At 30.4% G+C, this 27,901-nt stretch overlaps 2 protein-coding genes across 13 annotated transcripts; both read left to right on the plus strand.

The window, feature by feature from the left end:
* Window positions 1-7,630: 7,630 nt before the first annotated feature.
* LOC137830486 (transcriptional corepressor LEUNIG_HOMOLOG) lies at window positions 7,631-20,747 on the plus strand. Of its 12 annotated transcripts, none has more exons than XM_068637863.1 (18): window positions 7,631-8,049; window positions 8,175-8,232; window positions 8,368-8,465; window positions 8,673-8,782; window positions 8,908-9,188; window positions 9,275-9,350; window positions 9,445-9,559; window positions 10,433-10,482; window positions 10,574-10,843; window positions 12,913-12,987; window positions 13,112-13,339; window positions 13,559-13,706; window positions 13,788-13,897; window positions 15,670-15,819; window positions 17,524-17,679; window positions 17,770-17,886; window positions 17,996-18,193; window positions 20,255-20,747. In XM_068637863.1, the coding sequence occupies exons 2-18, from the start codon at window positions 8,201-8,203 to the stop codon at window positions 20,396-20,398; spliced, it is 2,358 nt and encodes a 785-aa protein (XP_068493964.1). In that variant the 5' UTR covers window positions 7,631-8,049; window positions 8,175-8,200; the 3' UTR covers window positions 20,399-20,747. The 12 variants fall into 12 exon arrangements, with proteins under 12 accessions (XP_068493964.1, XP_068493968.1, XP_068493966.1 ...); XM_068637867.1 differs by having other exon boundaries at window positions 13,565-13,706; XM_068637865.1 differs by having other exon boundaries at window positions 9,448-9,559.
* A 2,270-nt stretch (window positions 20,748-23,017) lies between these two features.
* On the plus strand, window positions 23,018-27,742 carry LOC137829456 (F-box protein At2g32560-like). The gene is made up of 6 exons (XM_068636259.1): window positions 23,018-23,461; window positions 23,585-23,646; window positions 25,300-25,472; window positions 26,010-26,078; window positions 26,359-26,540; window positions 27,731-27,742. Exons 1-6 carry the CDS (start codon window positions 23,018-23,020, stop codon window positions 27,740-27,742), a joined length of 942 nt encoding a protein of 313 aa, XP_068492360.1.
* Window positions 27,743-27,901: the final 159 nt, after the last annotated feature.

The raw sequence follows: 27,901 nt of genomic DNA on the forward strand, positions 1-27,901 counted from the left end.
ATGACACTTAACCAATGTTGTCGAAGTAATAAGATGGTAAAAAAATTGCATTAAAAACAATATGATTATGTAAATGAGTAGCATGAAAAGTAGCATAAAACCTTAACAATAACAATAACAATGTGAACGTCAAAAATAACAATAACAATTCATTAATGTTCAACATGAAAATTAGAAATAAAAATAACAATGACAATAACATAATGATAAAACACTCAATGGCCTTGATGACGTCGAATGTCACTCAAAGTATCCTCAATTCTGTCCATCCTTTGATCAACCCTGTCAATTTGGGTATTCATGTTTTGTATGCCGGACAAAATTTGAATTAACAATTCCCTTTGAGTGGGGTTTGCCTCCTCAGGTTGACCACCTTCAACATCTTGTGCTGACAATTCATCTCTTCATCATCTTCTTTGTGTGCATGGTGAGGTCTACCAAGTTGCCATATGCCATTGACCTGGAATATATTTAATTTTGTCATACTTTTTTTGCCAAAGTAATGATTCCAGCCTAGCATTATTGCTTGTTCATTCAAGAAGCAACTTGGACTTTTGCATATTTGGCCCACCACAAAGGTAGATGCTTCCTCTGGATAATTTACCCTAAAAAGACAAAATTAACAATAATAATAGTTAAGGCCCAAATAAACCCAATTATAAGAATATTAATTAAAACAATGGATTTATTTATTATTATAGTCCAATAATCTATGAATAAGGCTAGTGAGTGTGAATAAATATATCATAAATTTTTTTTAGTGTGTTTTCACTCATGTTTGCTTATACTCTAGAACTTAACTTGATTCTTTGTTTTACAATTGTGATTTACGTGCATGAACTAATATGATAAAGGCATTCTTTGTTTAAACTAACCCACTAGCCATATTAGCCTACCTTTATGATAATCCATTTGTTAGCCCCTTGAGCCTATAACCTTTTTCTTATTTTTAACCCTCATTACAAGCCTCAAAACAGAAAAACCATGTTTGTCCCTACCTTAGAAGATAAAGGAGCTTTGAAATTATTTGGGAATAGGTTTTTGAATAAGTGTGGGGTGTATCTCATTTTCATAATTTACCTCTTCAGTTTTAAAGAAAAAAAAAGAAAAAAAAAGGATAGAAAAAAAGGAATACAACAAGAGAAAAAAAAAAGCAAAGCAAAATAAAGAAAATAAGAGTGGATCCTCTAATACATTGGATTGACTGTCTACTATATGAAAAAAAAAATATATCTTGAAATAAAAAGAGGAGTTGAATTATCATAATACTTACACTTGTTTTTAGATCTATCCTCCATTGCTCCTTTGTTTTTCTATGGTTTTTAAGCCTCTTTTTCACATTTTACCTACCTTTACCTTAGCCTCATTACATCCCTTATGAAGTCCTCTTGATCTTTGATTGCATGTTTTTTTCAATTGTTATGAATATTAGAGTCTTGCTAAGCATATGGTAGTGTTTGTCTGCATGGGTGCTAAGTGTAAATACAAACCCTAAACACTTGAGAGTTTGAGAGTGTCCAGTGAAGTTTTGTCAATTTTGATTCAACCTTCAATTTCAATTACCTGTTTGTATATTAAAAATATAGGAATTCCCATTCACATTTTTCTTGATTCCTTGAAATTATATCATGTCTTTCATTATGAATTCTTAGAATTTTCTATTTGTTATTTGCATTGTTTTTCTTTTCTTTTTAAACCTTAGAATGTTTTGCCCAGGAGTGCAAAAGGATAAGTGTGGGGGTATTTGATGAGCATATATTTATTCACACTCACTAGCCTTATTCATAGATTATTGGACTATAATAATAAATAAATCCATTGTTTTAATTAATATTCTTATAATTGGGTTTATTTGGGCCTTAACTATTATTATTGTTAATTTTGTCTTTTTAGAGTAAATTATCCAGAGGAAGCATCTACCTTTGTGGTGGGCCAAATATGCAAAAGTTTCTATTTGTTATTTGCATTGTTTTTCTTTTCTTTTTAAACCTTAGAATGTTTTGCCCAGGAGTGCAAAAGGATAAGTGTGGGGGTATTTGATGAGCATATATTTATTCACACTCACTAGCCTTATTCATAGATTATTGGACTATAATAATAAATAAATCCATTGTTTTAATTAATATTCTTATAATTGGGTTTATTTGGGCCTTAACTATTATTATTGTTAATTTTGTCTTTTTAGAGTAAATTATCCAGAGGAAGCATCTACCTTTGTGGTGGGCCAAATATGCAAAAGTCCAAGTTGCTTCTTGAACCAAAACAGAAAAAATATTTTGAGGAGAAGAAAGAGAAAATAAAAGCTACAAGATTCCAGAAACAGAATTGGAAGCAAATCTTCTGTAAAATAAAAAGAATTATGGAAAGTGGAAACTGTTTACAAAATCTAAACTGCAATATTTTCCCAAGATCCTTGGAGCAGAAAAGCCTATAAAAGGACACAAGCATCAAGGAGAAAAGAGAGCTTCATAGGGTTTTCTTAGTTTATTTTCTTCTTAGTAATTCTTTTGTTTTGCCTCCATGAAAGGCTAAACCTTTTTGGTTGATTCTTTTGTAATTCCCCATTGAGTTCTGAGGTTTTGTTCAATAAAAGTTTCGATTTTTAATTCTCTATAGCAGTTGTTTTTATGGTCTAATCTCCTGGAAAACTGGTTTTTGTGAGAGGTTGTACTTGAACGCATGATTGAGAGTCTTCCTTATCTTAAACTTTGGTTTCTTAGTTAGTTCGCATTGTTCTAATTAATTTCTTGGGCGCATGATTCAAGGGAGAGGAGGTAAGCATTCCCATGGAGTATACGCATGGAACAAAGTGGGTATTGATTAAACTAGTAGACGCATGCTTTACTGGTGAGTTTCAGTTGAATCAGATCGGCGCATGTTCAATCTGGTTTAGCTCTGTTGGAGGATCGAAAAAAGATTAATCTTTAGAGAACCTATGAAGAATTCAATGGTGAAAGAACTTGGGGATCAACCACTTTTTATTTGTTATTTTAATCTCTTTTATATTTTCTGCACAACTATCTCAAACCCCATTTTTATCTTTATTGTTATTGCTAACTTTTATTGCTTGCAGATAGATTTTAAACCTTGATCAACTGATTTTACTATTGGATTCGTTGGGAGACGACTTGGGGACATTTGTCCACAATTATACTATCATCTCTCTAATGTTAGACAAGTCTACGCTAGAATCATATTAATTTGACAGCAAAACGACAGCTATCATGGAGATTTACCCTTACGGGTTCTGTTACGTTTATGGGATGATGATGTCATCTATAATGCAATTACTACAATAAATAACTAAACAGAAGTTAACATAATATCATAAAGCAATAGTGCAAGTTCAGAAAGCAAAATATTACATTGTTAATGAAAGTAGAAGTTCACAAAGCAAAATATTACATGTCCAATAACTAACAAAGACAGTCAAATATTACATGTCTAGCTACTAACAAAGACAGTCAAATATTAGATTAATAATAATTAAAGGTAACCCTACGCAGAGATATGAAATCAATGCCTAGTCATAAATCCAAACAATTTTGTCATTCGATGCTCATATGTCATGAGAATTTTAATTCTTTCAACATTTAGAGATACAATAAGAGCTTGGGAGATTATATAGAATCGAGGGAGAAATATTATGTTATATTATATGATGTATGTTAAACTTTCTAATATTTAAATAATCTTAGAAACATGTCAGAGTTGTAATTTCTATGAGATTCAACTACAAAAGGGAGGAGTTTTCCAATTCTCTTACTTTCCGTCACACCCTGTATTAACCACACAACCTTTTGGGTATGTTTAGTTTAGAGAAAAAAAATAGAGGATGAAAATATAAAAAAAAAAGGTTAAAAAGAATAGATAAAAAATAAAATAACTAAAAGACAGAGAAAATATAAATTGTGTAATGAAAGAAGAGTTTTTCAAATGAAATTAATAACTAAAGAAAACATTGAAATAAGTTTTTTATAAATAATTTTTTTAGGTTATTTAATAACCTAAAAATGATTGTAATTTAAAATTGTGAGCAAACATGGACATAACAAATATATGACTACTCATCATTCATCCCCATATATTATTTAAAAGATTGGGTATTACTTTTATTTATTTATATATATATATGTCTAGTACCATAAAAAAGAGATTGAAAGTTATTTCTCATCCATGATGAAACATTGAGGGGCCCGTTTTAAATACATTGTTGAAATATGAACATAAGCACTTGTAAAACAAGGATTCCATAGCTTTTGGTGTTCTAACAGCCACGTATAACTTTCCAAATCTTTGAGTCCAAAATATAAGATTATTATTATTATTTTAACTTAATTAAATATAAAAAATAAATCTTTTCAAATAATTCAATTTTAAAATGACTTATTTAATCACAGAAAATTATTTATTTTTAAAATAAATACATTAAACAATTATATAAAAGGTAGAAATCTAGTTAAGTATATATAAAAAACAACTCATGTTAAATGTTTATGTTTGTAGTTCTACAAATATATTATCTTCTTTTAATCCCTTCGAAAGTATTTGTTAGTTTTAAATTCCTTGCATTATCACACAGTTCATTTTTCTCATCATAATATTTTTTTTAACGTGAAAAGTATTAATTATTGTAATCAAGATACTAACAAATAATGTTTTAAAGTAAAATAGTTAGTTTTATAGGTAGATAATTTAATTAAGTAATATATTCATTATTTAATATAAATAGAATTAGTTTTGTTTTTTCACTTAATAATTTACTATTTAACATTGTATTTTTATTGAAAATAAATATAATTTATTTTTGTATATTAATTTGACACTACAATATATATGATTATAAAACATCTTTTACATTTTTTTTTTAATTTTTTAATTATAATATATAAACTTAAAAATTGTTTTATGTCCTTGCAAATATTGTGGTCTTGTTTTGTGCTACTTTAAAATCTTTGATATATCCACTTTTGTGTATTTATTTATCATATGAAAGTAGATTTCATGCATGTGAGACTTCAAAAAATCTATGAAAAGTAATAGAGTTAGTTCAAATTAAAAAAAAAAAATACATTCAAACTTTCTAAAATTTTGCTAAATGTCACCTATTTATATCTTATGGTCAAATAACTTTTATGTCACAAATAAATTTGTTCACACACAAAATTCTGCAGCTAAAGAAATATCTGTATAAATTTACTAACACTTGAGTGTAACATGGCAACCACCACCTTGGAAGTGACTACAAATGAGTCTATGGAAGCAGCACATTGTTTTCTAATTGACTAAATTGCCTAAGCAATTTTCTTAGTGAAAATGAAAGCCATTTAAGTTTGACATACATACTCAAATTGAAGACCAATTTTGGATGCTAAAATTCCACATTCCAATAGAAAACAAGTGCTAGAGGAAAAATAAATTCTTAAAAAAAGTACAAGTTGAAGTTTGATTCATTTAGATATTATGGAATCACATTTGAAATTTATCATCAAAGTTGGACAAAAATATAACTCAATTATCATATTATCAAATTAAACACTTATATCTTTTTTTTTGGAACATGGATTATCACTCATACAATTCACTGAGTTTACAACTTTGTTATAGGTCAATGTGATAAATCTTTTGGTGTTTATAAAGACATTATTTTTTAATGACATGAGTTATAGTTTATTGAATTTTGTGATGATCGTATTGCAGATGTGGGTTTATTCGCATTTTATTGGCATATGACTGAGATATGTGATTATTGTTTATGTAGAGGATGTTCCATATGCATGAGGTATGAAGTTTGCAGATTGTCTGCAAATACAACAATCCAATTTTAACTAGATAACTTCATAATAATTGTCGTTAGATTTACCTCATATGATGTCCGTAGAGAGGTTCATCTATTTGAGTGGAACTCATTATTCTTTGTGTATATTAAGTTGGGAAAATAGAGTCAATTCTACTTGTTTGAATATGTCCTACACCAATATGGATGCATGCAAAGAATACCCTACATTCATCTATTGTAACATTCGTCAACATAAGAAGTATAATAGGAGGTCACACTATCGATGTAGATGAATTATGTTCTTCATATATCATTTTACCTTTTAATATAATTTGACTTTATGGACTTGTAGTTTATTTGAAGTTTTGATATTATTTTAGTACATTTGACTTTATTATAGTTTCATATTTACTTATTATGCATTTCTCTCTATTTAGTTGATGATGATTTATTCACTATTAGAGTCATTCAAGATTACTAAAATGTCACCGTGATAATAATTATGTTGATGATTAAAAAACATGTAAATAGAAATTGTGAGTTACAAAATATCGTCTAATGATCATTACTAACGTAAAATGATGATCAAGATTTTGCTTGGATAATAATATGTAAACCACAACAAATATACTCAAGACCACCAACTTGTAATATTACCTGCAACAATTAGTAATAAACATAACTTATATACAATAATAACATAATATAACCTAATAAATGGTAAAGTTACTAGAATTATATATGCACAAAATGATTTATATAAACATGTCTAATGCAAAGAATGGTGTCTCATATTAGACGGGGTTGAGTTTTAACTGGAAAAATAATAATAAATTACTTAAGGATAAATAACAAAAATATACTCATCCATTTATATGTAGTTGTCTGTAAATAACAAAAATATAATAAATATAATATATTTATTTTAAACAAGTAAAAGAAAAATAGTATAGTTGTAATCATACACTTATGGTTAACATTTTATCTATAAAAAGTAACTTTTACAATATTCATATTGTTCATCAACTCTAAATAAATCGGGTTATCAAAACATGTGACAATCATTAAAACAAAGAAAAAATACTTCATTAGTATTACCTTTCATACCTTCTGCACCTAATAACTTTAAATTACCAGTAAAACTTGTTGAAATCTTGAAGCTTATAGCAATGGAACAAAAGTAATGAAGTAAAAAATAATACATTGAAAAGCAAGAAAACCGAGAGAATGAGGAGACACCATTAAAATAAATCATAAAAAGTAAAATATCACTTAAAAATGGAGGTGTAGATAGTAATAATAGGTGCAAGAAGAAAAAAGAGGCAACTTAGACATGACTGTTTCTTTCTGCACCTCCACAGGTTCTTCTGCCACCTCCATACACAACGTGAAAAATACCTTTTTAACCTTCTTTTGCCACATCCATACAGTAGCTTCCGGATTATGAAAAAAGACTTTCGAATTATGTAATCCGAAAGCTAAAACAGACTTCCAGATTATGTAATCCCAAAACTAATCATGCATCTGAAAAAATACTTTTGGATTATGTTATCCAGAAGCTAATTACAAATTTGAAAAAAAAATTTTGAATTACGTAATTAAAATTTTTTAAAAGGATATTTTTGAAAATATGAAAATTTATGGAGATGGAAGAAAAATATATGGAAGTGCCGGAAGAAACAGTCCTTAGACATACTGTCTCACGGGATCATGCGTCATACATGCTGGATGGGAACCGACACCTTCTAATATTGGCCGTACACGTGTCCATCGAGACTATCAACGGTTGAGATGCAGAATCGAAAAGTTTGTCGATCTACAATTTCTAAGCTGTATATTAATCAATACTCCAGTACGGAAGCTTACTACGCCCGAACCTCTCCTCAGCTTCGGTTTTAACGAGCCTCAGCTTCGGAACCTCGTTCATTCAAACTCTTTCATCTTTCACCATAACTCACAGTTGAAAAGCTTGTTGAAACCAGTTCATAGTTCAAACTCGACTAGTCCTCACTGTCACTGCGTTACGAACCCTAATTCCCTTTCTCTTCTCTTCTCTTCACTTTCGATCTTTCTCTCCGCGATTCAGTGACAGCAATTGCGGAATTCACGTGATTTCTATGAGTCGCTCCGTTTCCTTCAATCGGTCACGACTGTTCACAGTTCGCGCTTTCCGTAATTGAGCGCAGTTTTTCGTCGGTGGTGATCGTTGGTGCATGCAGTCTCGGATTGGTAATGTACGAGTTTGATCCATCTATTTGTTGCTTTTTGAGGTCGGTTTCTCGCGATTCACGAGCATTCTGTTATTATTAGATTTTTGTGATTCTATTAATTTTGTTTTTGCGTGCTTTGAGACTTTGTTGAAATTGTTTTGTTTGATATCTTGTCGAATTTGCAGTTAATTTTGCTTCTGAACGGGAAATCATGGCACAGAGTAATTGGGAAGCAGATAAGATGTGAGTAGAGTAGTTTATGTTTGAGAGAGGCAATGGAGTTCATTGATCCGTGTAACTAATTGCATTTAATGGCTATTGTTGTTTACTTTGAGTTCTTACTGTTTATATCATGGTTCTTTCCGTTTATGCTGCTAGGCTTGATGTTTATATTTATGATTATTTGGTGAAGAAGAAGTTGCATAACACTGCTAAAGCATTCATGACAGAAGGGAAGGTTTCTCCTGATCCTGTTGGTAAGAGCTAATTGATGTGGTAGTTTAATTCTTTTAGTACTTTTATTCTTTGTTTAGTTATTTTTATTATATGATGATTAGTTGCCCCGACCACTACTTGTGACGTTTTTGGATACCCTGATTCCTACAGTTGCGTACATCTCCTGGGTGGATGTTTTTAGGGTAGTTGTACAGCAATTGATTATAGCTAACATTTTGCAATTGCAGCAATTGATGCTCCTGGAGGTTTTCTTTTTGAGTGGTGGTCTGTTTTCTGGGATATTTTTATAGCGCGGACAAATGAGAAACATTCAGAGACCGCCGCAGCATATTTGGAGGTACCTCCTTTTCTTCCTCTAGTTTTGAAGATAAAATCATTCATGAGCTTCACCCAATTGGTGGTTTATTGATAATATTCACAACAGTTAAGAGTAATTGCCTGTCCTTTATTGATGACTTGCAGGCACAACAGAATAAAGTGAAAGAACAACAGCAACTGCAAATGCAGCAGTTGCAATTAATTCGTCAAGCTCAACTTCAAAGAAGGGATTCTAATCATCCTCCCCTTGGAGGCCCTGTAAATACTATTACTACAGAAGGAGTGCTTGGGCAATCTACTGCAAGCGCTTTGGCTGCAAAAATGTATGAGGAGCGGATGAAGCACTCTAACCCCATGGATACAGAGACATCCCAACCACTTTTAGATGCTAGAATGGCCCTTTTGAAATCTACAAATCATCCTGGGTAATATTATTGGTAACTTTTATTTAACTTGAAAGGTAATTGTCTTGCACATGTTTACTGATCTTTTGTGCCTTTTCACCTAACAGTCAGATGGTTCAAGGAAATTCAGGAAGTGTGACTGCAGCTTTGCAGCAAATCCAGGCTCGAACTCAGCAAACCCCTGTATGTGCTTCTACTGCTCAGTCTTCATCTGAATTCTTTTCCTTCTTTCCTTCATTTCTTAGATCACAATGCTGATTTCCATTTTTTTCCTCAGCAGGATATCAAAGGTGAAGTCAACATGGGTGCCATGCAGAGATCCTTGCCTATGGACCCTTCATCAATTTACGGGCAGGGAGGAATGCAGTCAAAGCCTGGCATTGCAAATGCAGGTGTAAAATCTGTATAAGAGAAAATCAATTTAAAGATGGAACGAAATTAAACAAATTTTAATTTCCGCCATTTATATAATGTAAAACAGGCAACAAAACTTGGTTACCACCATTATTGCTAAAGTCTCTAATTAACTTGAAGACTCTTACAAGTTCCTGAGTCTAGGTAGAGAAAATGAGATAATTCATTGTGGACCTCTGTTTGTATAAACTCAGGTGAACTTGTTAAACACATGTAAAATTACCTAAACTCTAGGGTCAAGAAGGGAGTTATCGAGTTTCAAATGAAATGCATTTTTTTGTCCGTAAATGACCCTACATTTGCTCATGTGTGGTTTTTGTACTCATGTAACATTTTACTAAGGCTCAAATGATTTGAAGAAATTCATGTTTTTTCAAAATCTTTTCACTTTTTAGGGACTTGTGTTTTTATGAATTTATGTATGAGTTGGTCAATTTTGTAGTTTGAATTATTTAGTACTAATGTACTATCACACCTTATTATTCTGATTTGCTACTTCGCTCTACTATGGAAGTTTAAATGTTAAATTATGTTATGCCTATATGTTATTAATAATTTTTTTAATATTATTTTTTATGAGGTTAACTTGTAATATTGTGAGTTTGTGATCGAGTCTATGGAAGCTTTACAAACTTACCCAAACTTTTATGCTTTTCAGAACCTTGTATGATACTCTAGTAAGTTTATAATGGTTTTCACTATTTGGGGTTTCTGTGATGGTTCATTTTTCATAAAGGTCTTGAAGATCATTTTCTTATATAATGTTTTAAGAGGTTCACATAATTACTATGCATTTTCTTTGGCTAATCATATTGCTTGGTTTCAATGTTCTCTTTCTTCTCCCATTCCAGGATTAAATGCTGGAGTAGGTAGTCTCACATTGAAAGGATGGCCATTAACTGTAAGTTCTGCCATGAGCCTTGAATTCACTTTTTGTTTAGATATCTAGCACCATTTCTGATCCAATTTAAATAAATTGTAATATGATCTAGGGCATTGATCAAATTCGTCCTGGTTTTGGAGCACCAGTTCAGAAGCCTCTCCTTCAGAGTGCAAATCAGTTTCAGCTTTTACCTCAACAGCAACAACAGCTCCTTGCTCAGGTACAGGCACAAGGAAATATTGGCAATTCACCAGTTTATGGAGATATTGATCCACAACGATTAAGGGGATTAACTAGGGGAAGTTTGAATCCTAAAGATGGTCAATCAATTGCAAATGATGGATCTATAGGCTCTCCAATGCAATCTACTTCATCAAAGGTAACATTTTTACATTCATGATCTCATGTTTCATGAGTGTGATAAACCTAGAACAATTTCATCATTTCAATCAAAGTTTTCTTTTTGGTAATGTTGTCTAGAGCATTTATGTATTTATGGATGATCTCTAGGTTGTCTTCATATTACAACTATCTGCGCAATTGATTAGATTATGGTACCTTTTAATGAGAATGTCTTTTCTACTAAAGAATTATACTTGTCATTCTTGATGTTATAAGATGTCAGAACATGTTAGGAGACTTCATAGAAATTAGGAATAAGTTAATTATCCTTTTATTTATCCTAGAAAAAGTAGAAATAAGTTACCTATCTTTTTGTTTATCTTTTTCAAGAAAAATAGTAAAAGTTAGCTATCCTTTTATCTCTGTCTATTCATCTTTTTTTATAATCTTTCCTTATCTTTAGGGAAAGAGGTTAACTAGAGGATGTTATGAGACAGGCTCATGCTATTTATAAATAGGAGAAAACTTGGGCTGAAGGGGGAATTCAGATTAGTAATTCTTGTGGGGATAAAGCAGTGGCCCTGTTGTAAGAGGGGGAAACCTTTGCAGGATTATCTCCTATTTTAGTTAATAAAATTATTGTTTCCTTTTGAATTTTTGGATTCCTAGCAAAGCACAAACATTAAAGTACATGTTTGGTGGAGAATGTCATATGAGACCATAAATTTTTTAAATAGTTAGAAAAATATTAACAAGAGTTATAACTGTGTAAAGGAAAATGGGAACAAAAATAAATTTATTTAATGGTAAAAGGATAGAAAAATGGAAAACACCCAACTTAATAATTTTTCATTAAAAAAAACAAGTGCAAGAATAGTCATTAATAAAGGTAGACATTGTACCAACTGGGCTCCAAACATCATATAATGAACTAAAATTATAGGAGGTGCTATTTAACTACCAAAACAACTTTTAAAAAAATCTACCAACATATTTTCCTAATTGACATGACTCACAAGACAAACTAGATAATTTGGAAAAACCCATCACCATTTGCTATAAGTTTCGAAAGCTAAGGTGACCCAATTGAGCATGAAACAAAAAGACTGGAGTTCGCTAAACTAGTAAAAGCAGGGGTTTGAAGGCGATGTAGCCCATGGGACTATTATATGATGGCAACCATCTAATTTGAACTCTAGTCAATCAACTAAATAGAGTCTTTAGTGAATGAAATGACACAATCAAGAGAAAGGAGTCAAATGACAATGGATAATAAGTTAAAGGGACACCAAGGGACATTATCAATACAGAGGGAAAGAGTCTAGGGTAGTCCAGACGAATTTTGACAATCAGAAGGTTACGAGTTAGGCACATGTCTAGGGCAGTTGCAAAGATGACTATGCGTGATGACATATCGGCCAGAATTTGGTGCACGGTCATCGGGGTTGGGTTGCACTTTTCGAGGCACACCATACATAAGCATAGATGGGCAAAACTCCAACGATAAACAACGAAAGGTCGTGACAGATGGTGGTGGAATGCGATGAATGGAGGCGGACAGTGACAGACGATGGCGAACGGTGACGAATGTGGAAACGGATCGAATGTCAATTTCTTTCCGAACAAATACTCTTTGGTACCAACTTGAGAAAAAATAAGAAGAGTTGGAGAATGAATTTGGCAGAGTGAATTTTCCTCTCTTAGGATTTCATATTTATAATAACTTTGGATACATTAGATATAATGTATGAGAGAAAAGAGAAGAGAATATGAAAAGATATATCTAGGAACTAGTATAACACAAAACACATAGTTGCTTTCCGACAAATTCTTTTTAAGGCTATTTATTCTAACAGTAGTCATAGCATGACACATATTTGATTGAAACAATTAGTTGCACTTACTCTACTAGAGTGACAAATTGTAGAATAAGTCATAGTTTTTGTCTTCTTAATATACTCTAGCCATGAGAAATGTTATAAATATTTTAGCTTGTTACCCTTCCTTAATAGAAAATTTTGTTCATAGAAGAATCCATTTTCACTTGATAACATACATTTCATTTATTCTCTTTGTTAATATGATTATTTTGTCCTTTTTATGCAGATCAACATGCCACAGATCCAACAATCCACCTCCCAGCAACAACAGGATCCTTTGCATCCACAACAATTGATGCAGGTTTTATTTCTATGCTTAAGATGACATCAATATTAAATACTTTTACTTTGTTAATATAAGCTAGCAGTTTCTATTTAAATGCTTTTCTCTTGCATGCGATAATCATTTGCCAACCATTTTTTAGAATAACCGGAAAAGGAAGGGGCCTACATCTTCAGGACCTGCAAACAGTACTGGAACAGGAAATACACTTGGCCCTTCTAATTCTCAGCCATCAACTCCATCGACTCATACACCTGGTGACGGAGTTGCAATGGCAGGTAGCTTGCAAAATGTTGCAGGTGTATCCAAAGGATTGATGATGTATGGTACTGATGGAGCGGGTGGTCTTGCATCTTCCACAAATCAACTGGTAAATCAAATTGATAATGGAGAGTGCTCCTTTGTAACCATTTTGTACAATTGCTGAAATAAGGAAGTTTTGATTTTCTTTTCATTGTTCTTTTCTGAATATAATGTTGTTTCCTAACAGCATCACTACGATATTTTGTTTAACTAACGTAAATCATCTGCTGAATCTTTTAAGTTACAGATGATTGTTCTTGAATCTTAATAATTTATATTCTTCTAGTTGCAGGATGACATGGAACATTTTGGAGATGTTGGCTCCTTAGAGGATAATGTGGAATCATTTCTCTCACAGGATGATGGTGATGGAAGGGACTTGTTTGGGACGTTGAAACGGAACCCTTCGGAGCATGCTACAGATGCTTCAAAAGGTAATCTCATGTCCTTATGAATCTATAAATTTTTACCATTCACGTTGACCAGGTTGCTGGCTATATTGCTTCCCATTTCAGGCTTTTCCTTCAGTGAAGTTAGTTCTATACGCAAAAGCAACAGCAAAGTTGTTTGCTGTCATTTCTCTTCAGATGGGAAATTATTGGCTAGTGCTGGCCATGACAAAAAGGTAGACCATATTTCATTCTTTAACTTAACAGGTTTAAAGAAATAGCAGAGCTTCAAAATACTTACAAGACACTGGCATAATCAATTATATTTCGGCTTGTGAAATGTAATTTTTTTTTTCTGTTTAAAACTTAACAAGATTAATTACCTATTTTAAATTATTTGATGCATTTCAATATTCTTGAATCAACTGTCCGTATTGACGTGATAACTGCCTGCACCTATTAGGCATTCATACATTTCAATTTTATTATTTTTCAACTTCAGGTTTTGCCTTCATACAATGCTTCTTTGTTTGTTTAATGGAGATATACGGTTGGTTTGGTGGTAAAGGTCAAAGGGAGGGAAGGATAGGTTGTGGGTTCAAATCCCCCCGGTAACAAAAACATATTAACCATGGGTTGAATGGAGTCTTCCATCTCTAACCCATGACTCAATCCAATGCAAAAGTTGTTATTCACCAACATCCAATTTTTGTGACTAAAAGGAATTTGGGTATTATGGGGTGCTCAACTCCGGCATCAAGTAGGATAAGATGTTTGGTGAGTATTTAAGTGTTTTGGTTCTTCCCCCTAATATCTAGCTTGGTGGGTTCCCCAAAGGCTTATGTGCTTATCAATGGCAAAGAAGGAGAATCCATTTGACCATATTACTTCTTGATTTCACGCAACATATTTGAAATGAACACAAACATATAATTCTAACAATTTAATAGACTAATAATTTTATCGGTTACAAAGTCTTGTATTATATTTTCTAAACATAGATGGTTATGTAACAATAAAATACACCAATCAATTTATCTGTTGTGGTTCTATAACTTTGCTACTGTTTTATTATAGACTGTTCTTGCTCCTTTATAAGACAAAATAATATACTGAAAGTGATTTTTTCTTACAAAATGTAATAATACAAAACAAATAAATTACACGACCTTCCCTTCTAACTCTTGCACCCCATCTGTTTTCAAAACATGCAAATGTCTCTGCAGTGAATGGAAGAACATAAGTTAAATTTTTGTGAAAATAGTTAAGAACTATTAATATTTGTTTAATCTATTTTATTCGTTAAGAATTCCATGCTTGTTAAAATAGATACAATTGATTTACAACAACAAAAAATACTTATGCTGCCAGGTTAGGTTGGCATGATACAAATTGATAGATACTATTATGATTGAACAAAATATAAAGCTGACTTGTGTAATGTTAGATACGGTAACTTTTATTTAACAAAATGTATTGCTAAGGAAAGAGACCTGGACCAAGGATATATCCTCAAGATGAAGAAAAAGGTAGTCTCAGGATGTATTGAGCTCCCACCGAATGCACTATATTATAGCAAAGGTTCAATGAATCAAGATATTTTGGCCTTCCTAGTGTTGCCAAAACTTTTAAAATGAATCTGTAGGAACTCCTAAAAATAGAGGGGAAAACACCTAGTACTCTTAAAAATCTGGAAAAGGTTACTCCAAAGGTGACTGACTATATTGAAGGGAGCAAATAAGTGTTGCATTTTTTCATAATTTAATTGCACGGAAATCATGTTTTTGTTCTCTCTGTTTGGTTTTCCTGTGTTGCCATCCTTTTGTTTGTTTATTTGAAGATGGTATAAAATAAAAATGGGCGGGAAAAGTTCGTGTGTCAGTTTTTAATACTCTTTTATTATTTAAGTAACAAATCCATTACTTTTTCACTCTCATTTTTACCACCATAGTAGAATGACGCTTATTGTGCTAAAGATATAGATGCTCATCCTGTTTCTTGTTATTAGGTTGTTCTGTGGAACATGGAGACACTGCAAACGGAGAGTACTCCGGAGGAACACAATCTTATTATTACTGATGTTCGCTTCAGACCAAATTCAACTCAGCTGGCAACATCTTCATTTGATACAACTGTTCGGTTGTGGGATGCTGCAGATGTAAATTCCTTCTTTCTTGTTATTCTCTTTAGAATGCAGACCTTTGCTTTTCTTTCCTTGGTATGAAAATAAGATTTGCTTTCTGTTAAATATAAATCCCTGTCAATGGAGACTAGACTGTAGTTTGGTTATTGTCAGAAAACATATTATGTCTACGTACATAAAAATATAGTAATTGAATTCATTTACTCCGTGAATAAGTGTAAGTCATGAATGTTTACCTTAATAATTTTTTTTTCGAATGTGTATCTTTTGATTATATCTTCATGATCACATGTACCAAATTTTAGATCAATTAAACATTCATAGGCATTTAACCTTGAAACTGACATTTGCTTATATACTTTAAAACGTAAAGTATACATTAAAATGAAGTTAATTGATAAAATGTCAACAAGTTTTTACATTTTTTGAAGTTTTGTACACTTGATCTACTTAAAACTCTTAATCTAACACTAACAACTGAGTTTATCAGATTCAATTTACGGAAAATGTTCTTCAGTAGTGTTTAATAGTACTCTTGGAGTAAGTAGATTCCTTCCCTTGTGATAATTATAGATTTATATTCTATTCACTGTGTAATTTTGTTGGTTGAGTCTATGGTGTACTTTATATTTTTAACCTATGTTCTTAAATCTCTTCCTCACTCAATAGTCACAGACACCTTATATCATTTTTTGTCTTGGAAAGGGTTGTTTATCTTCAGGTTTCAGAATCAACAACTAACTTGAGATGAGTACAAAAGAATAGAAAATGAATTAGAGAGCTTGATTCCCTCTCTTGGGTTCTCTTATTTATAATGATATTGGAAGTTCAGATACAAGGAATGAGAGGAAAGAAAAAAGAAGAAAGGTCACACCTAGAAACTAGGTACAGCACAAAGCACATAACAGCTTTTCAGTAAAGTCTCTTATTTAAGATGACCTGTTCTAACAAACTAAAAGAGATTGTATGAAAGCCTTGGTTTTAATTATATGTCTATGTTGGCATGGCTCCAAGCCAACAACAGATTCACGCAAACGTTCTTGTCTCCAATATTATGGACCCTGATCCTATATATCAGTAGTTAAAATATTAGCATATTTTGTACATTTATAAATAGGTAGTTGATTGTAAGTATGGTGGTGACCACTAAAATTGGTTACTAATTAGGTCATTGACTTATTCTAATTGTACTATAAATAACTAAGACATACATGTGTGCAAGTCAAGATGTGCAGCTTTCAGTAAAACCTCTCTTTCTTGACCAATGATTTCTGAACTTTAGAAATGTGATATAATCAAGAACCCCTGGTATTTTTGAAAGTTATATTTTGGAAATTAGAACTCTTCTTTGGCAATTAGATTGATGGTTTGTTCATATGGCTGCTGGCTTTTCAAAAGATTGTAGTTTGAACTCCTAGTTAAAAAAAAAAAGAGTTAACCATTGTGTAGAATCTAGTTTAATTATTGTTATTGTTGTATGTTTAGTGTCCTTCTTTAGAAGTTTTATTTTTTACCCTGTGGATAAAACTTGTTTTGAAGATGTGTTGCTCTATATGAAATATGTTGTTTCTATTTTTTAAGTTTTATCTTTGGTGATTTTAACCCAAACATGAAAATTGGGTGCTAAATCTTATATAGCCCTTGCACCGAAACATCAGTATCTTTTTTAAGTATTGGTTTAGTTGCTACTGGACTTACCATTGACTATTACTTTTGCAGCCAACCTTTTGTTTACAGGCATATAGTGGTCATACTTCGCATGTGGTGTCCCTTGATTTTCACCCAAAAAAAAATGATCTTTTCTGTTCCTGTGATGATAACAACGAGATTCGTTTCTGGAATATTAGCCAATATTCTTGCACCCGACTTTTTAAGGTCACCTACAAAATTTACTTTTAGTTATTATCAAAATATTATGAATTAGGCCTTTTCTCAATTCTAAACGATATTAAATTAATCAAGCAGGGAGGATCTACCCAGGTGAGGTTTCAGCCAAGGGTTGGTCAATTTCTGGCTGCAGCAAGTGGTAGTGTTGTGTCTCTCTTTGATGTTGAGACTGATAGGCAGATGCACACATTTCAGGTGTTAACACGGACGCAAAACTTCAGAAATCTAAGAAAATAATAAAATTATTCTGCCCTATTTTCTTGTGATAATATATTTTAACAATTATAATTTAATGCATTTCTAGGGACACTCTGCAGAGGTACATTGCGTCTGTTGGGATACAAATGGAGATTACTTGGCATCTGTTAGTCAAGAATCTGTCAAAGTGTGGTCACTTGCATCTGGGGAGTGCATTCATGAACTTAATTCCAGTGGAAACATGTATCATTCTTGTGTTTTTCACCCAAGCTACTCAACTCTGTTGGTTATTGGAGGATACCAGGTATGTATGTGTGTATGAAGCTTTGTTGTTTGCTATTTTCACTTTTATTGTTTATTTGTTTTATATATTTGAAAAAGTGATTACTTATTAAAACTGTCAGATTAAGAAAAAAAAAATAGAAGTTGAAGATAAAAAAGTAACTCTTATGGTTACTCTTAGAGTAATCCTTCCTTATGTTTGGGTGTGCATTTCTTGGTTTTGTTCATAACATACTTTGTGCGCTATGAGTATAAGTTTAATTTCTGGGTTATAACTTTGATAATTTTGTGAGAAATGAGGAATATGTGATAGAGACTATACCATCCCACCACAGAAAAAAATTGTTAGAGATAAAAGAAATATCGGCTAAACTATTCTAAGGCTGATAAAAAAAAGTCAATTATCTTATACCGGTCCATAAGAACATCAGTCCCAACCCCTTTAAATCCATTTAATTGGGCTGATTTTTTGAATTTTAGTTTAATATAGACTCCATTATTTTTATTTAAACACTTTCAAGTAGAAAAATATTCACATTATTTGCATTGTTGGCAGCTGAGTTGTTGCCCATATGTTTTTCATCCTTCACCATTAGTTATACTTTTTTGCCATTGTGTATGTGTTTATGTGATATTTTTCTTATGTCACAGTGATTTGTACTGCATATAAATTAATTTTACAGTTGTTTTTGTTTTTACAATTTTTTTATTAAATATTAAGTGTGATTTATATAATTTAATAATTTTACTTAAATTTCCACAGAATAATAGAAATATATTAAATAATTATATAAAAATATTTAATGATAGAATCCTTCTTATTCAATAATTAAGGAAAAAACTTAGTATTCAATATATACACACGTATATATGTATGGACTTCTTGGTTTTGTTTACGATAAAATTTGGGTGCTTCTTCAATCTTCGATGAGTTTATGTTTGTTTTTGTTTTTGGTTATCAAGATGTGGAAATTAAATTAAAGTTCGTGAAAAAAAGGAATATGTGATAGAGATTGAACCACGCCACCCACCAATAATATGTTGGATAGCACCTAAATCATGATACCATTCTTTCAGTCAGTCATTCGACAACGAAATTCTTCAATCACTTTGTGTGAATTTGAGTGTTTCATCAATCTGGTGTTTAACCAGGTCTCAAACTCAAAGTCTTCTTCTGTACTTGCTAAGAGATATATCATCCAGATTTGGTTCCACTCTGGAGAGGAAATAACTTCATTATCAGGAGAGTCATATATTGCCTTAGTTTTGGTCTGTAATACTGTTGTGGTGGCCATCAAGATATTAGTTAAATCAGCATAACCAGGGTCTCCTTCTGAGTTTTCAAATGATGAGTCTTTTTGTGTGGTTCCACTGTAGGAAGAGTTATCATCTTGCAAATCTTTATCAGTATTAGGATAACGTTTTAAGGAAAATTTGGAATATGTTCCTGGGAATCTTGAAGAACATTCTTATTAGAGAATGGTTGATTTCTAGGAGAGGATATCAGAGATTCGTAGGGAGATATCGTTAGTTTTGGTCTTTATGAGGAAGGTCTTGAACTAGACTTAGGTTTTGTCTTGGTTTGACAAGTAGAGGCTCCGGGACGAGGTTTAAGGTGATGGGATCAACTGAGAAGGTGGTTTTGGAAAGGAGGTTGAGAGATAGGAAGAAAGGAAGATATGAAAGTGTATGGTTCTAATGGAGGAAGAGATTGTTTGTAATGGAACATATAAAGCCCCATCATTGCTAGTTGGTATGTAGATGATTGATGAAGTGTAGCAGAGAAGGCTTCAGCTACCTGATTTGGTCCAGTTGTCTGGATTTGGACCTTTAACCTTTGAGAGATAGTGGGATCCCTGAGGTAGTTGGGGAGAATGGTGAGAATCACACTTCCGACCTGCAACATCGTTAAGACAGTCTCTATAACATCATTTTATGAGGATATAGAAACATTTAAATATATTAAAAACAAAATAAGCTAATATTTTAATAATTAAAAACAATAAATAATATTTCTTAATTATTTTTTGAATTGTTTATGTTATGAACATGATTTTTTATAGTTTTTATTTATACTTTGCAGTCATTGGAGCTATGGAACATGGTTGAGAATAGATGTATGACAATTTCAGCTCATGAGTGTGTGATATCTGCATTAGCACAATCACCCGTAACAGGGATGGTTGCTTCTGCCAGTCATGACAAATCTGTAAAGATTTGGAAATAAAATTCATTATTCTATGGTTCAAACAAACAGGACTGAGGAAATTACAATGGTACCCCGGCCACTCCCAACTTCTTTTTTATTGTATCTATTGTGATAAGGGGCTTATCAGTACGTTTTCTCTGTTTATGGGTAGTTTGTCTAATCTTTTTATTTTTTATTCCTAAAAATATTTCAATTATAAATCTTGGTTAATAGCCAGTTATTGTGCAAGGCGGGTTTTGTCATTATTATTATTATTATTAGCAAATTACATCAATTAATGAGTAATGAATATATAATTGATGTTATTAATTTGTTGGAGAAGTTCTATGTATAATATTATCTGGCCTTTGCTTCATGCATCCTAAAATTGATCTATTGTGCATTTATTTTGCCTATTTAAGTTGCATCACTTATGCTTTGTCAGCTGAAACCACGGAAGAAATTATGAGCCTTATTCTTGGGACATCCAGGTAAACTAACCTATTATTTCTTTCTTTCTCTGTCTGTCATCCTATTCATCTAATTCCTTTTGAAGAAACACGACACAGTAGTGAGTTTAATTGAATCATATACAATAATTGTGGACGGATCCATGGATCCCTAAATCATAACCTCTCACTTCAAAACCATTCTTCAACTCATAATCATTATAAAGTGTACAATCTCGAATAGCCCGGACCTAGTAATACATAACGAATTGTAGAATCTGGTATTCATTTTTTAATAACATATTCAATTGTACGATTTGATATGTATATCTTGGATATAGTAATTGATTATAACGGTGTTATCTCTCGATGAATTTGTGGTCATCGGAAACTTATTCTTTTAGCCTTGATTGAAAGGTTTGTTCTGATATATTTGATATAGTCTCACATTGTTGTCATTCCTAAGGCAATTTGTATATATCACCCCCTTTAATTCTCTTGCACATTTTTTAAAAATGAAATCATGACAGAGATCAAGTTGTAAAGCGGACAATATCTTAGATACGATTATTGACTTGAGCGATGTAATCTCAACCTACTCAATTGAAACACCAATTAGAATGAAATATTAGTATATATGATTCTCATCATACTCAATTGAAACACCAATTAGAATGAAATATTAGTATATATGATTCTCAACATACTCAATTGAAACACCAATTAGAATGAAATATTAGTATATATGATTCTCAACATACTCAATTGAAACACCAATTAGAATGAAATATTAGTATATATGATTCTCAACATACTCAATTGAAACACCAATTAGAATGAAATATTAGTATATATGATTCTCGACGATTATGTTGTTAAATCCAAAATTTTGTTCTCTAATTGATTTTACACCAATTGAAACACCAATTAGAATGAAATATTAGTATATATGATTTTGTTCTCTAATTGTTCTATATTTCTTATTCTTCAATCATGACTAACTTTTTTACAATTTTAAGTTTTAAGAAAACAGCCTCAGGTAAAAAAAAGTGTATTTAGTTCTTCCTTTTCGTTAATATTTGAAGTTTTACCTCAAACTAATCTAATTTAATTGGAGAATAATAAAGTTTAGTCAATATTGATCAGAATGATTTCAGCTTAGATTCGACACATTAACCACTTATATTAAATTCCTTGATTACTTTAAAATCCTTGATTAAATGTGTTTGGTCTCAACTTGAAAAACTAAATTAACAGAATTTTCATTTTATTAAAACATAAAAAGTTATATTCAAGAATTATATTTCTAAACATATTATCCTAGTTTTTAAAAGTTGACCTGGTCTAACTCATACACATGTTGAATAAACTTAGCTAAAACCCTCTTAAATGTTGAAATTGACTTACACGCCATCATTCTCCAACCTACTCGGGATATATTTGTTTAATGTGGAAAAAAAATCCCAGAAACTTTAAATTGTTTGATATATACATAACATTGCATTTTTTTTATTCTTAATTGTCTTCTACCAATCTTTTTTAATATATCAACCTTTCATTTTCACATTACCATTCTATTAAACATTTATTTTCCTCAATAAATATAAGCGGCAGTCATTTCAAAGTTTAACCAACCAAACCGGCCGGCACGCCATAGAATTATTTAGAGTAAATTACTTTCACACTCATAAACTTTCTTTAATTATTTTTTTTAAATTCTAAATATTCTATTTTGTTTTTAAAAAAATTACATTATCACTCCTTTGAATATTATATATATATATATATATATATATATATATATTTAAAAACATTATACTTGTATTTATGATAAGGAAGACAAATTATAGTAAGAAAAAAAATTATAAGTATAAAATTTGAGAAGATTCCAATGCTCAATTATTTATTTCTACAACAATGAAAGATTATATTTTTATGTGTAAAAATAGCTAAAGCAGATTTCGTAACTCTCAATGAAGTCTTTTTCAGATAACATAAACAAAAGACATACCCAAATGTTAGACCTTGAACTTATCGTGTATTTTGGATTGTCTCACTCACTATATAATCATATCTTTGGCAATAAACTCAGTTTTTTGCTTTATATAATAATCAAAGTAGGTCCTCTTTGCTACCTTCAATAGGGTGGATTGTTTCATCTTCTCTTTATGTCATAGAAAACATTATTAGTCTAATTATAATCTCAAACATGGAGAAGAATAGTAAACTAGATCCTCCTATCTCCCTGCTGGATTTGCCTGAATCCACCTTGGATTTCATTCTCCAGTACCTTTCTCCAAAAGACCTTTGCACAATGTCAATGGTGTGTGTTTCCTTGAAGGGTAAATGTCAAAGTGATAACTTATGGGAAAATCACATAAAAGAGAAATGGGGTAGAGTGATTGGTGATGTGGTTTACAAGGAGTGGGAGTGGCACATAGGAATTGCCAAAGATGAAGTTTTGTTGAAGAATCAACACAACAATATAACTGGCTCAATGGGTTCTTTTACTGGTGTTTGGCCTAACCTATATCTTGGTTCATACTTAGAAGATTGCAAGGTTCTCAATGGTCAACAATCAAACAACTTCATGCTGTCTTTGTATTTCTCTCTAGAGAGTGGTAGGTTCTGGTTTCCTGCTCAGGTATACAAGGTAAAACCTAACTATATTATATATTTCAGGTGTAAAATTTTTAATCATTTTTTATATTATATTATATTATATTATATATATATATATATATGTATATATTAATCAATATTATGTCTTTTCCAGGGACTGGTGATTCACAATGCCTTGGTTAACTATGACTCACAATCTAATACCTTTGAAGCAAGGTATATGCAAAATGGCCTCTTTGAAATATACATGCATGTACTGAAAAATTTCCTTTCAAGTTAATTGAGTTCCTAACTTTTGAGACAAAAATGACTTTTGGATCTTTTAAACTGAAAATATATATATATATATATATATATATATATATATATATATATATATTACTTTAGTTTCTCAAATTTTTAAAAAATACGTTTTAATTTATGGAGTCAATGACATTAGCAAAAAAAAAAACAGTGATTCGTGACATTAGAAAATGAGGCTGTATCAAATACTAGTAACATTATATCATCAATTTTCACCACTCCACGCCATTGATTTAAAAAAATTATTAAAACATATTTTGTTTCAATTTAAGAGAGAAAGATATTCTACTATAAATTTCAGAAATTAAAAACTTGATTAACTCAATTTAATGCATATGCACTATCAAATATAAATTATGTTTACACATACATCCAATAAAATTTAATCATTTTATTATATCATGTTTCTTTATTAGTATAATGCAGCAACATGAAAAAAATCCTTGATATGCAGGTCACGTATTAAAAAAATTACACTCACCATTTATTAAGCTCTTTTCTGTCTCAATATAATCATAATTCTTAAAATTTATGAAATATCTTTGAAATAATATGTAGCTGAATAACTGAATATATAGGCTTTTTATTAGGCAAAGTGTGAGATGTGGGACTAATATTGCTCATAAGTCACCTTATAACAGCTTGCATTTTTTTAAGATAGAAAAGACTTCTTCTTTCATATAAATTCAAATTATGGATAAACTAATTTGTACAACACGTTTATATGGTTTCTTTAAATTTTTTGTTTGGACTAATAAATAAATGGGTTAAATATTTTTTTTTCATGTATAATAGAAAGTTGGTTTTTATTTTTTTGTCTAAATTTTTATATCAGGTGTTTGTAATATGAAAATATTATAATAGGTCTTTTTATTTATGTGAAATGATTAATCGTTTCAATAATTTTGATACTACTATTATCTAAATTGTCTAAAGTTTGGATTAGGTATGAAAAAACAATTTCATTTCATGTTATAGTATAATATGGAAACATATTTAATTCTAAATAAATGAACTTTAACTTTAGATAAGTTTATTTAACTTTTTTTATATATATATTTTTTTAAAAGTGTTTATGAGAAAATCAAAATGAATGGTTTAGCTTAGACCTAAGTCCAATAATATTTGTCTTATGAAAAGTAAGAACACAAACAAAAAATGAGAATTAATGAAAATGAGCACAACCGAAGCAAGTTTTTTCAACCTGTTCTGATACTATAAAGAAAATAATATTCCCTTCTAAGATTATATAATAAATAATTTGTATTTATACTGAGTCAGTAATGAGAAACTCAAATGAATAAAAGATCAAATATTATAGTGCTTGAGCTTGTTGGAAAAACGAAATTTTCATGTATGATCAATAATATTCATATCTCTTCAAGTGTATTTTTATAAACAACTTAAAGACAAGACAAGGAACGGAAATTAACCATTAAAAAAAGAAGTAATTACAATAATCTTGTTCAAAAAAAGTGAAATAATAATCTAGATTTGGATGGTTCATGGTTTAGTTTGTTTAGCAAAAGAGTTTTGTTTTGTGAAAGATTATTAATGTTATGTTAGGTATCAAAGTGGAGGTTGGAGATGTCTAGGGAGGAACATTGGGTGGGATATGGTGAGAGCTCCCTCAGTTGACACTCCTCCATATCTTGTGCATCTCTCTCATTGTTCAGACAATTTGAAACCAGAAGATCATATTGAGATTCAATGGAGATCAAATACACAATGTCCTTATGGTATCATTCTAAATTCTAACATTATTTTATAACAATTTCAAAAATATGAAGGTTGTTTTTCCCTTCAATATATAATTTAAGACATGCATCAACATAAAATTTAAAACTCAACATTGTCTTTGGTTTCATGTTTGCTTATGGATGTAAAAATCCAGAAATGGTTGTTATATACTCCAAATTTATATATCCAGGAGGTCATTTTTATGTTTCATTTAAGCTTCTAAATGGTCATATCCAAAAGTGAGTTATGAGTTTCGAATTTCCATGTTCAGAATGGTGTGCTGTAAATGTTGAGGATCGAGATCCGAAACTCATTTATATTTATTTACAAATCTTGACATGCAGAAGGTCATTTATATTTTTGAATGGCTAAATCCCGAAGTAACATATTATATTAGTTTAAGACTTACATATCGGAACTTTGTGATTTGATTTACGGATATGAATATTTGAATCATTAGGACAAAACAAACATTTCACATCAGATTATATTGTTTAGATTATATTGTTCACCGGTTGTTGTGAGATGTATTGCAGATTGGTGGTACGCTGTTATTGGTCACTTAGACTCGTGTAATCACAATTCTTGTCAGTGTCATTACAATGGTAACAAAATTTCTCATTCCATCTTCTCTCTACAAAAACATCTTATAATTTTTTAAGTTTTTAATAATTTTAAATTAAATATCGATTATTCATTTTAAAATAACAATTAAGAAAGTAAATGATTTTAATTTTTTTTATAAAGACTAATTAAATTAAAGTTATTTTAGATTTAATTAAATTTTATATATATCTTATACATTTGAGCATTTTTAATTTAAAAAGAATTGTTCTATTAAAATGTGTTGATATCTTACTTGCATTTAATGTTGTTGTGTGGTAGATACATTGATAGTGGAGTTCAGGCAATACCCTGAAGTATCAAACATGAGAAGAATAAAGTTGTGTAGAAAGACAAATAAAGAAGAAGGTGATCCAATAGGTGGCTACTATGGAGGAATTATAAAGCTTGAAAATGAACATCAGATTCAAACATGGAAGAACCTCTTTCCACTTCAACATCAGGTACATCTTTAGATGATTGTTGTTATTAATAAAAAAATTATAAAATATTTTTAAATTAATATCTAAATTAGTTACTAAGATTTTAACTACTAATATTTTAGATTCTAAATTTGTCTCATTTAATTATTTAGAGACTAATGACAATCTAAAATATTAGTAGATAAAATTTGGTAGTTAATAGTTAGATACCAATTTAAAAACTACTTTATAAATTTTTATTAATAATAGAAACTACTTTAAATATCAATAATTTTTTTAGTTTTTAAAATGATATCTAATTTAGTCAAGCTAACTATTTTGGTATCTAAAATTATTGCAATTTGATTATTTTTTTTAGTAGTGTTGAATAATATTTTTTTAAAACACTTTTAGAAAAATAGAATAAAACAAAACAGTGAAATAATATTTTTAAAAACTAAAATTACTTTATTCATTAATTAAAAGTGTAATTTTAGAGAAATTAATCAAATAAATTTTATTTGATGGAAAAAATAATTTAATTTAATTTTATTTTATTTTCGAAAAGATGTTCAGGAGAAGTTAGTCCAAATAGGTTTAAAGTAGAAAGGAATTTGTTTATATTCTCAGGAAAAATAATAATCTGAGGGTAATTAGTGTGCATACTTACAATTTTAATTTCAGAAGTTATTGAAAAGAACTAAATAAAAATAAAAAGGTTTGAACTGGTTTTCTTTTTTGAACAGATGGCACCTGTCTTATATATGCCTCCAGTGGCAGCACAAGTCTAAATTCGGTATTTGCCCTAAACCAAGGTAATTTATTTTTAAATTTATTAAAATGATAACTTTTTTTAAAAATTATAGAAAAAGATAAATCGTATTTGAGAAATATTAGTGAAAAATTAAAATCTTATAATTGAAATACAACATCTAATTTAAAGTAAAATTTGTGTTTTAAAATCTAAGACTTCTTATTTTGGAATCGTATTTTTGAAACAGACTTACTATTTTTATAATTATTTAAAAATTTGTTCATTTTATTAAATTTAAAAAAACTTATCAGTTTAATTAAAAAACTGTCCAAATTTTCTAGATTTTGAAGTGAATATCAGGTATAACTATATATATATATATATATATATATATATATATATATATAATTTTCAATTGGGCAACCAATAAAATGTAAATTAAATTTTGCTGTCTTTTATTTGGTTTATGATTCTGCAGAGATTCTCTTAAATTATGCAGAGAGCTTGTACCAATTGCAAAACACATGCTGCTGAACCTCATTGTTGCTCAACAAACACTACGCTGTAATATATATATATATATATATAATTCAATTTAGGTTGGAACATTAATTATATGTTGGAATTATATAGCATGAATAGATTTAAA

The sequence above is a fragment of the Phaseolus vulgaris genome, chromosome 7 (genome assembly GCF_000499845.2).
Source record: "Phaseolus vulgaris cultivar G19833 chromosome 7, P. vulgaris v2.0, whole genome shotgun sequence".
NCBI classification, from domain to species: Eukaryota; Viridiplantae; Streptophyta; class Magnoliopsida; order Fabales; family Fabaceae; genus Phaseolus; species Phaseolus vulgaris.

Coding starts and splice junctions, on each gene's coding strand:
- LOC137830486 (XM_068637858.1), top strand. Junction 10,844..12,912: donor TGCAATCTACTTCATCAAAG/GTAACATTTTTA, acceptor CTTTTTATGCAG/ATCAACATGCCACAGATCCA. Junction 18,194..20,254: donor TGGTTATTGGAGGATACCAG/GTATGTATGTGT, acceptor TATACTTTGCAG/TCATTGGAGCTATGGAACAT.
- LOC137829456 (XM_068636259.1), top strand. CDS start 23,018: ATGGAGAAGAATAGTAAACTAGATCCTCCTATCTCCCTGCTGGATTTG. Junction 23,462..23,584: donor TTCCTGCTCAGGTATACAAG/GTAAAACCTAAC, acceptor TGTCTTTTCCAG/GGACTGGTGATTCACAATGC. Junction 26,079..26,358: donor TTGTCAGTGTCATTACAATG/GTAACAAAATTT, acceptor GTTGTGTGGTAG/ATACATTGATAGTGGAGTTC.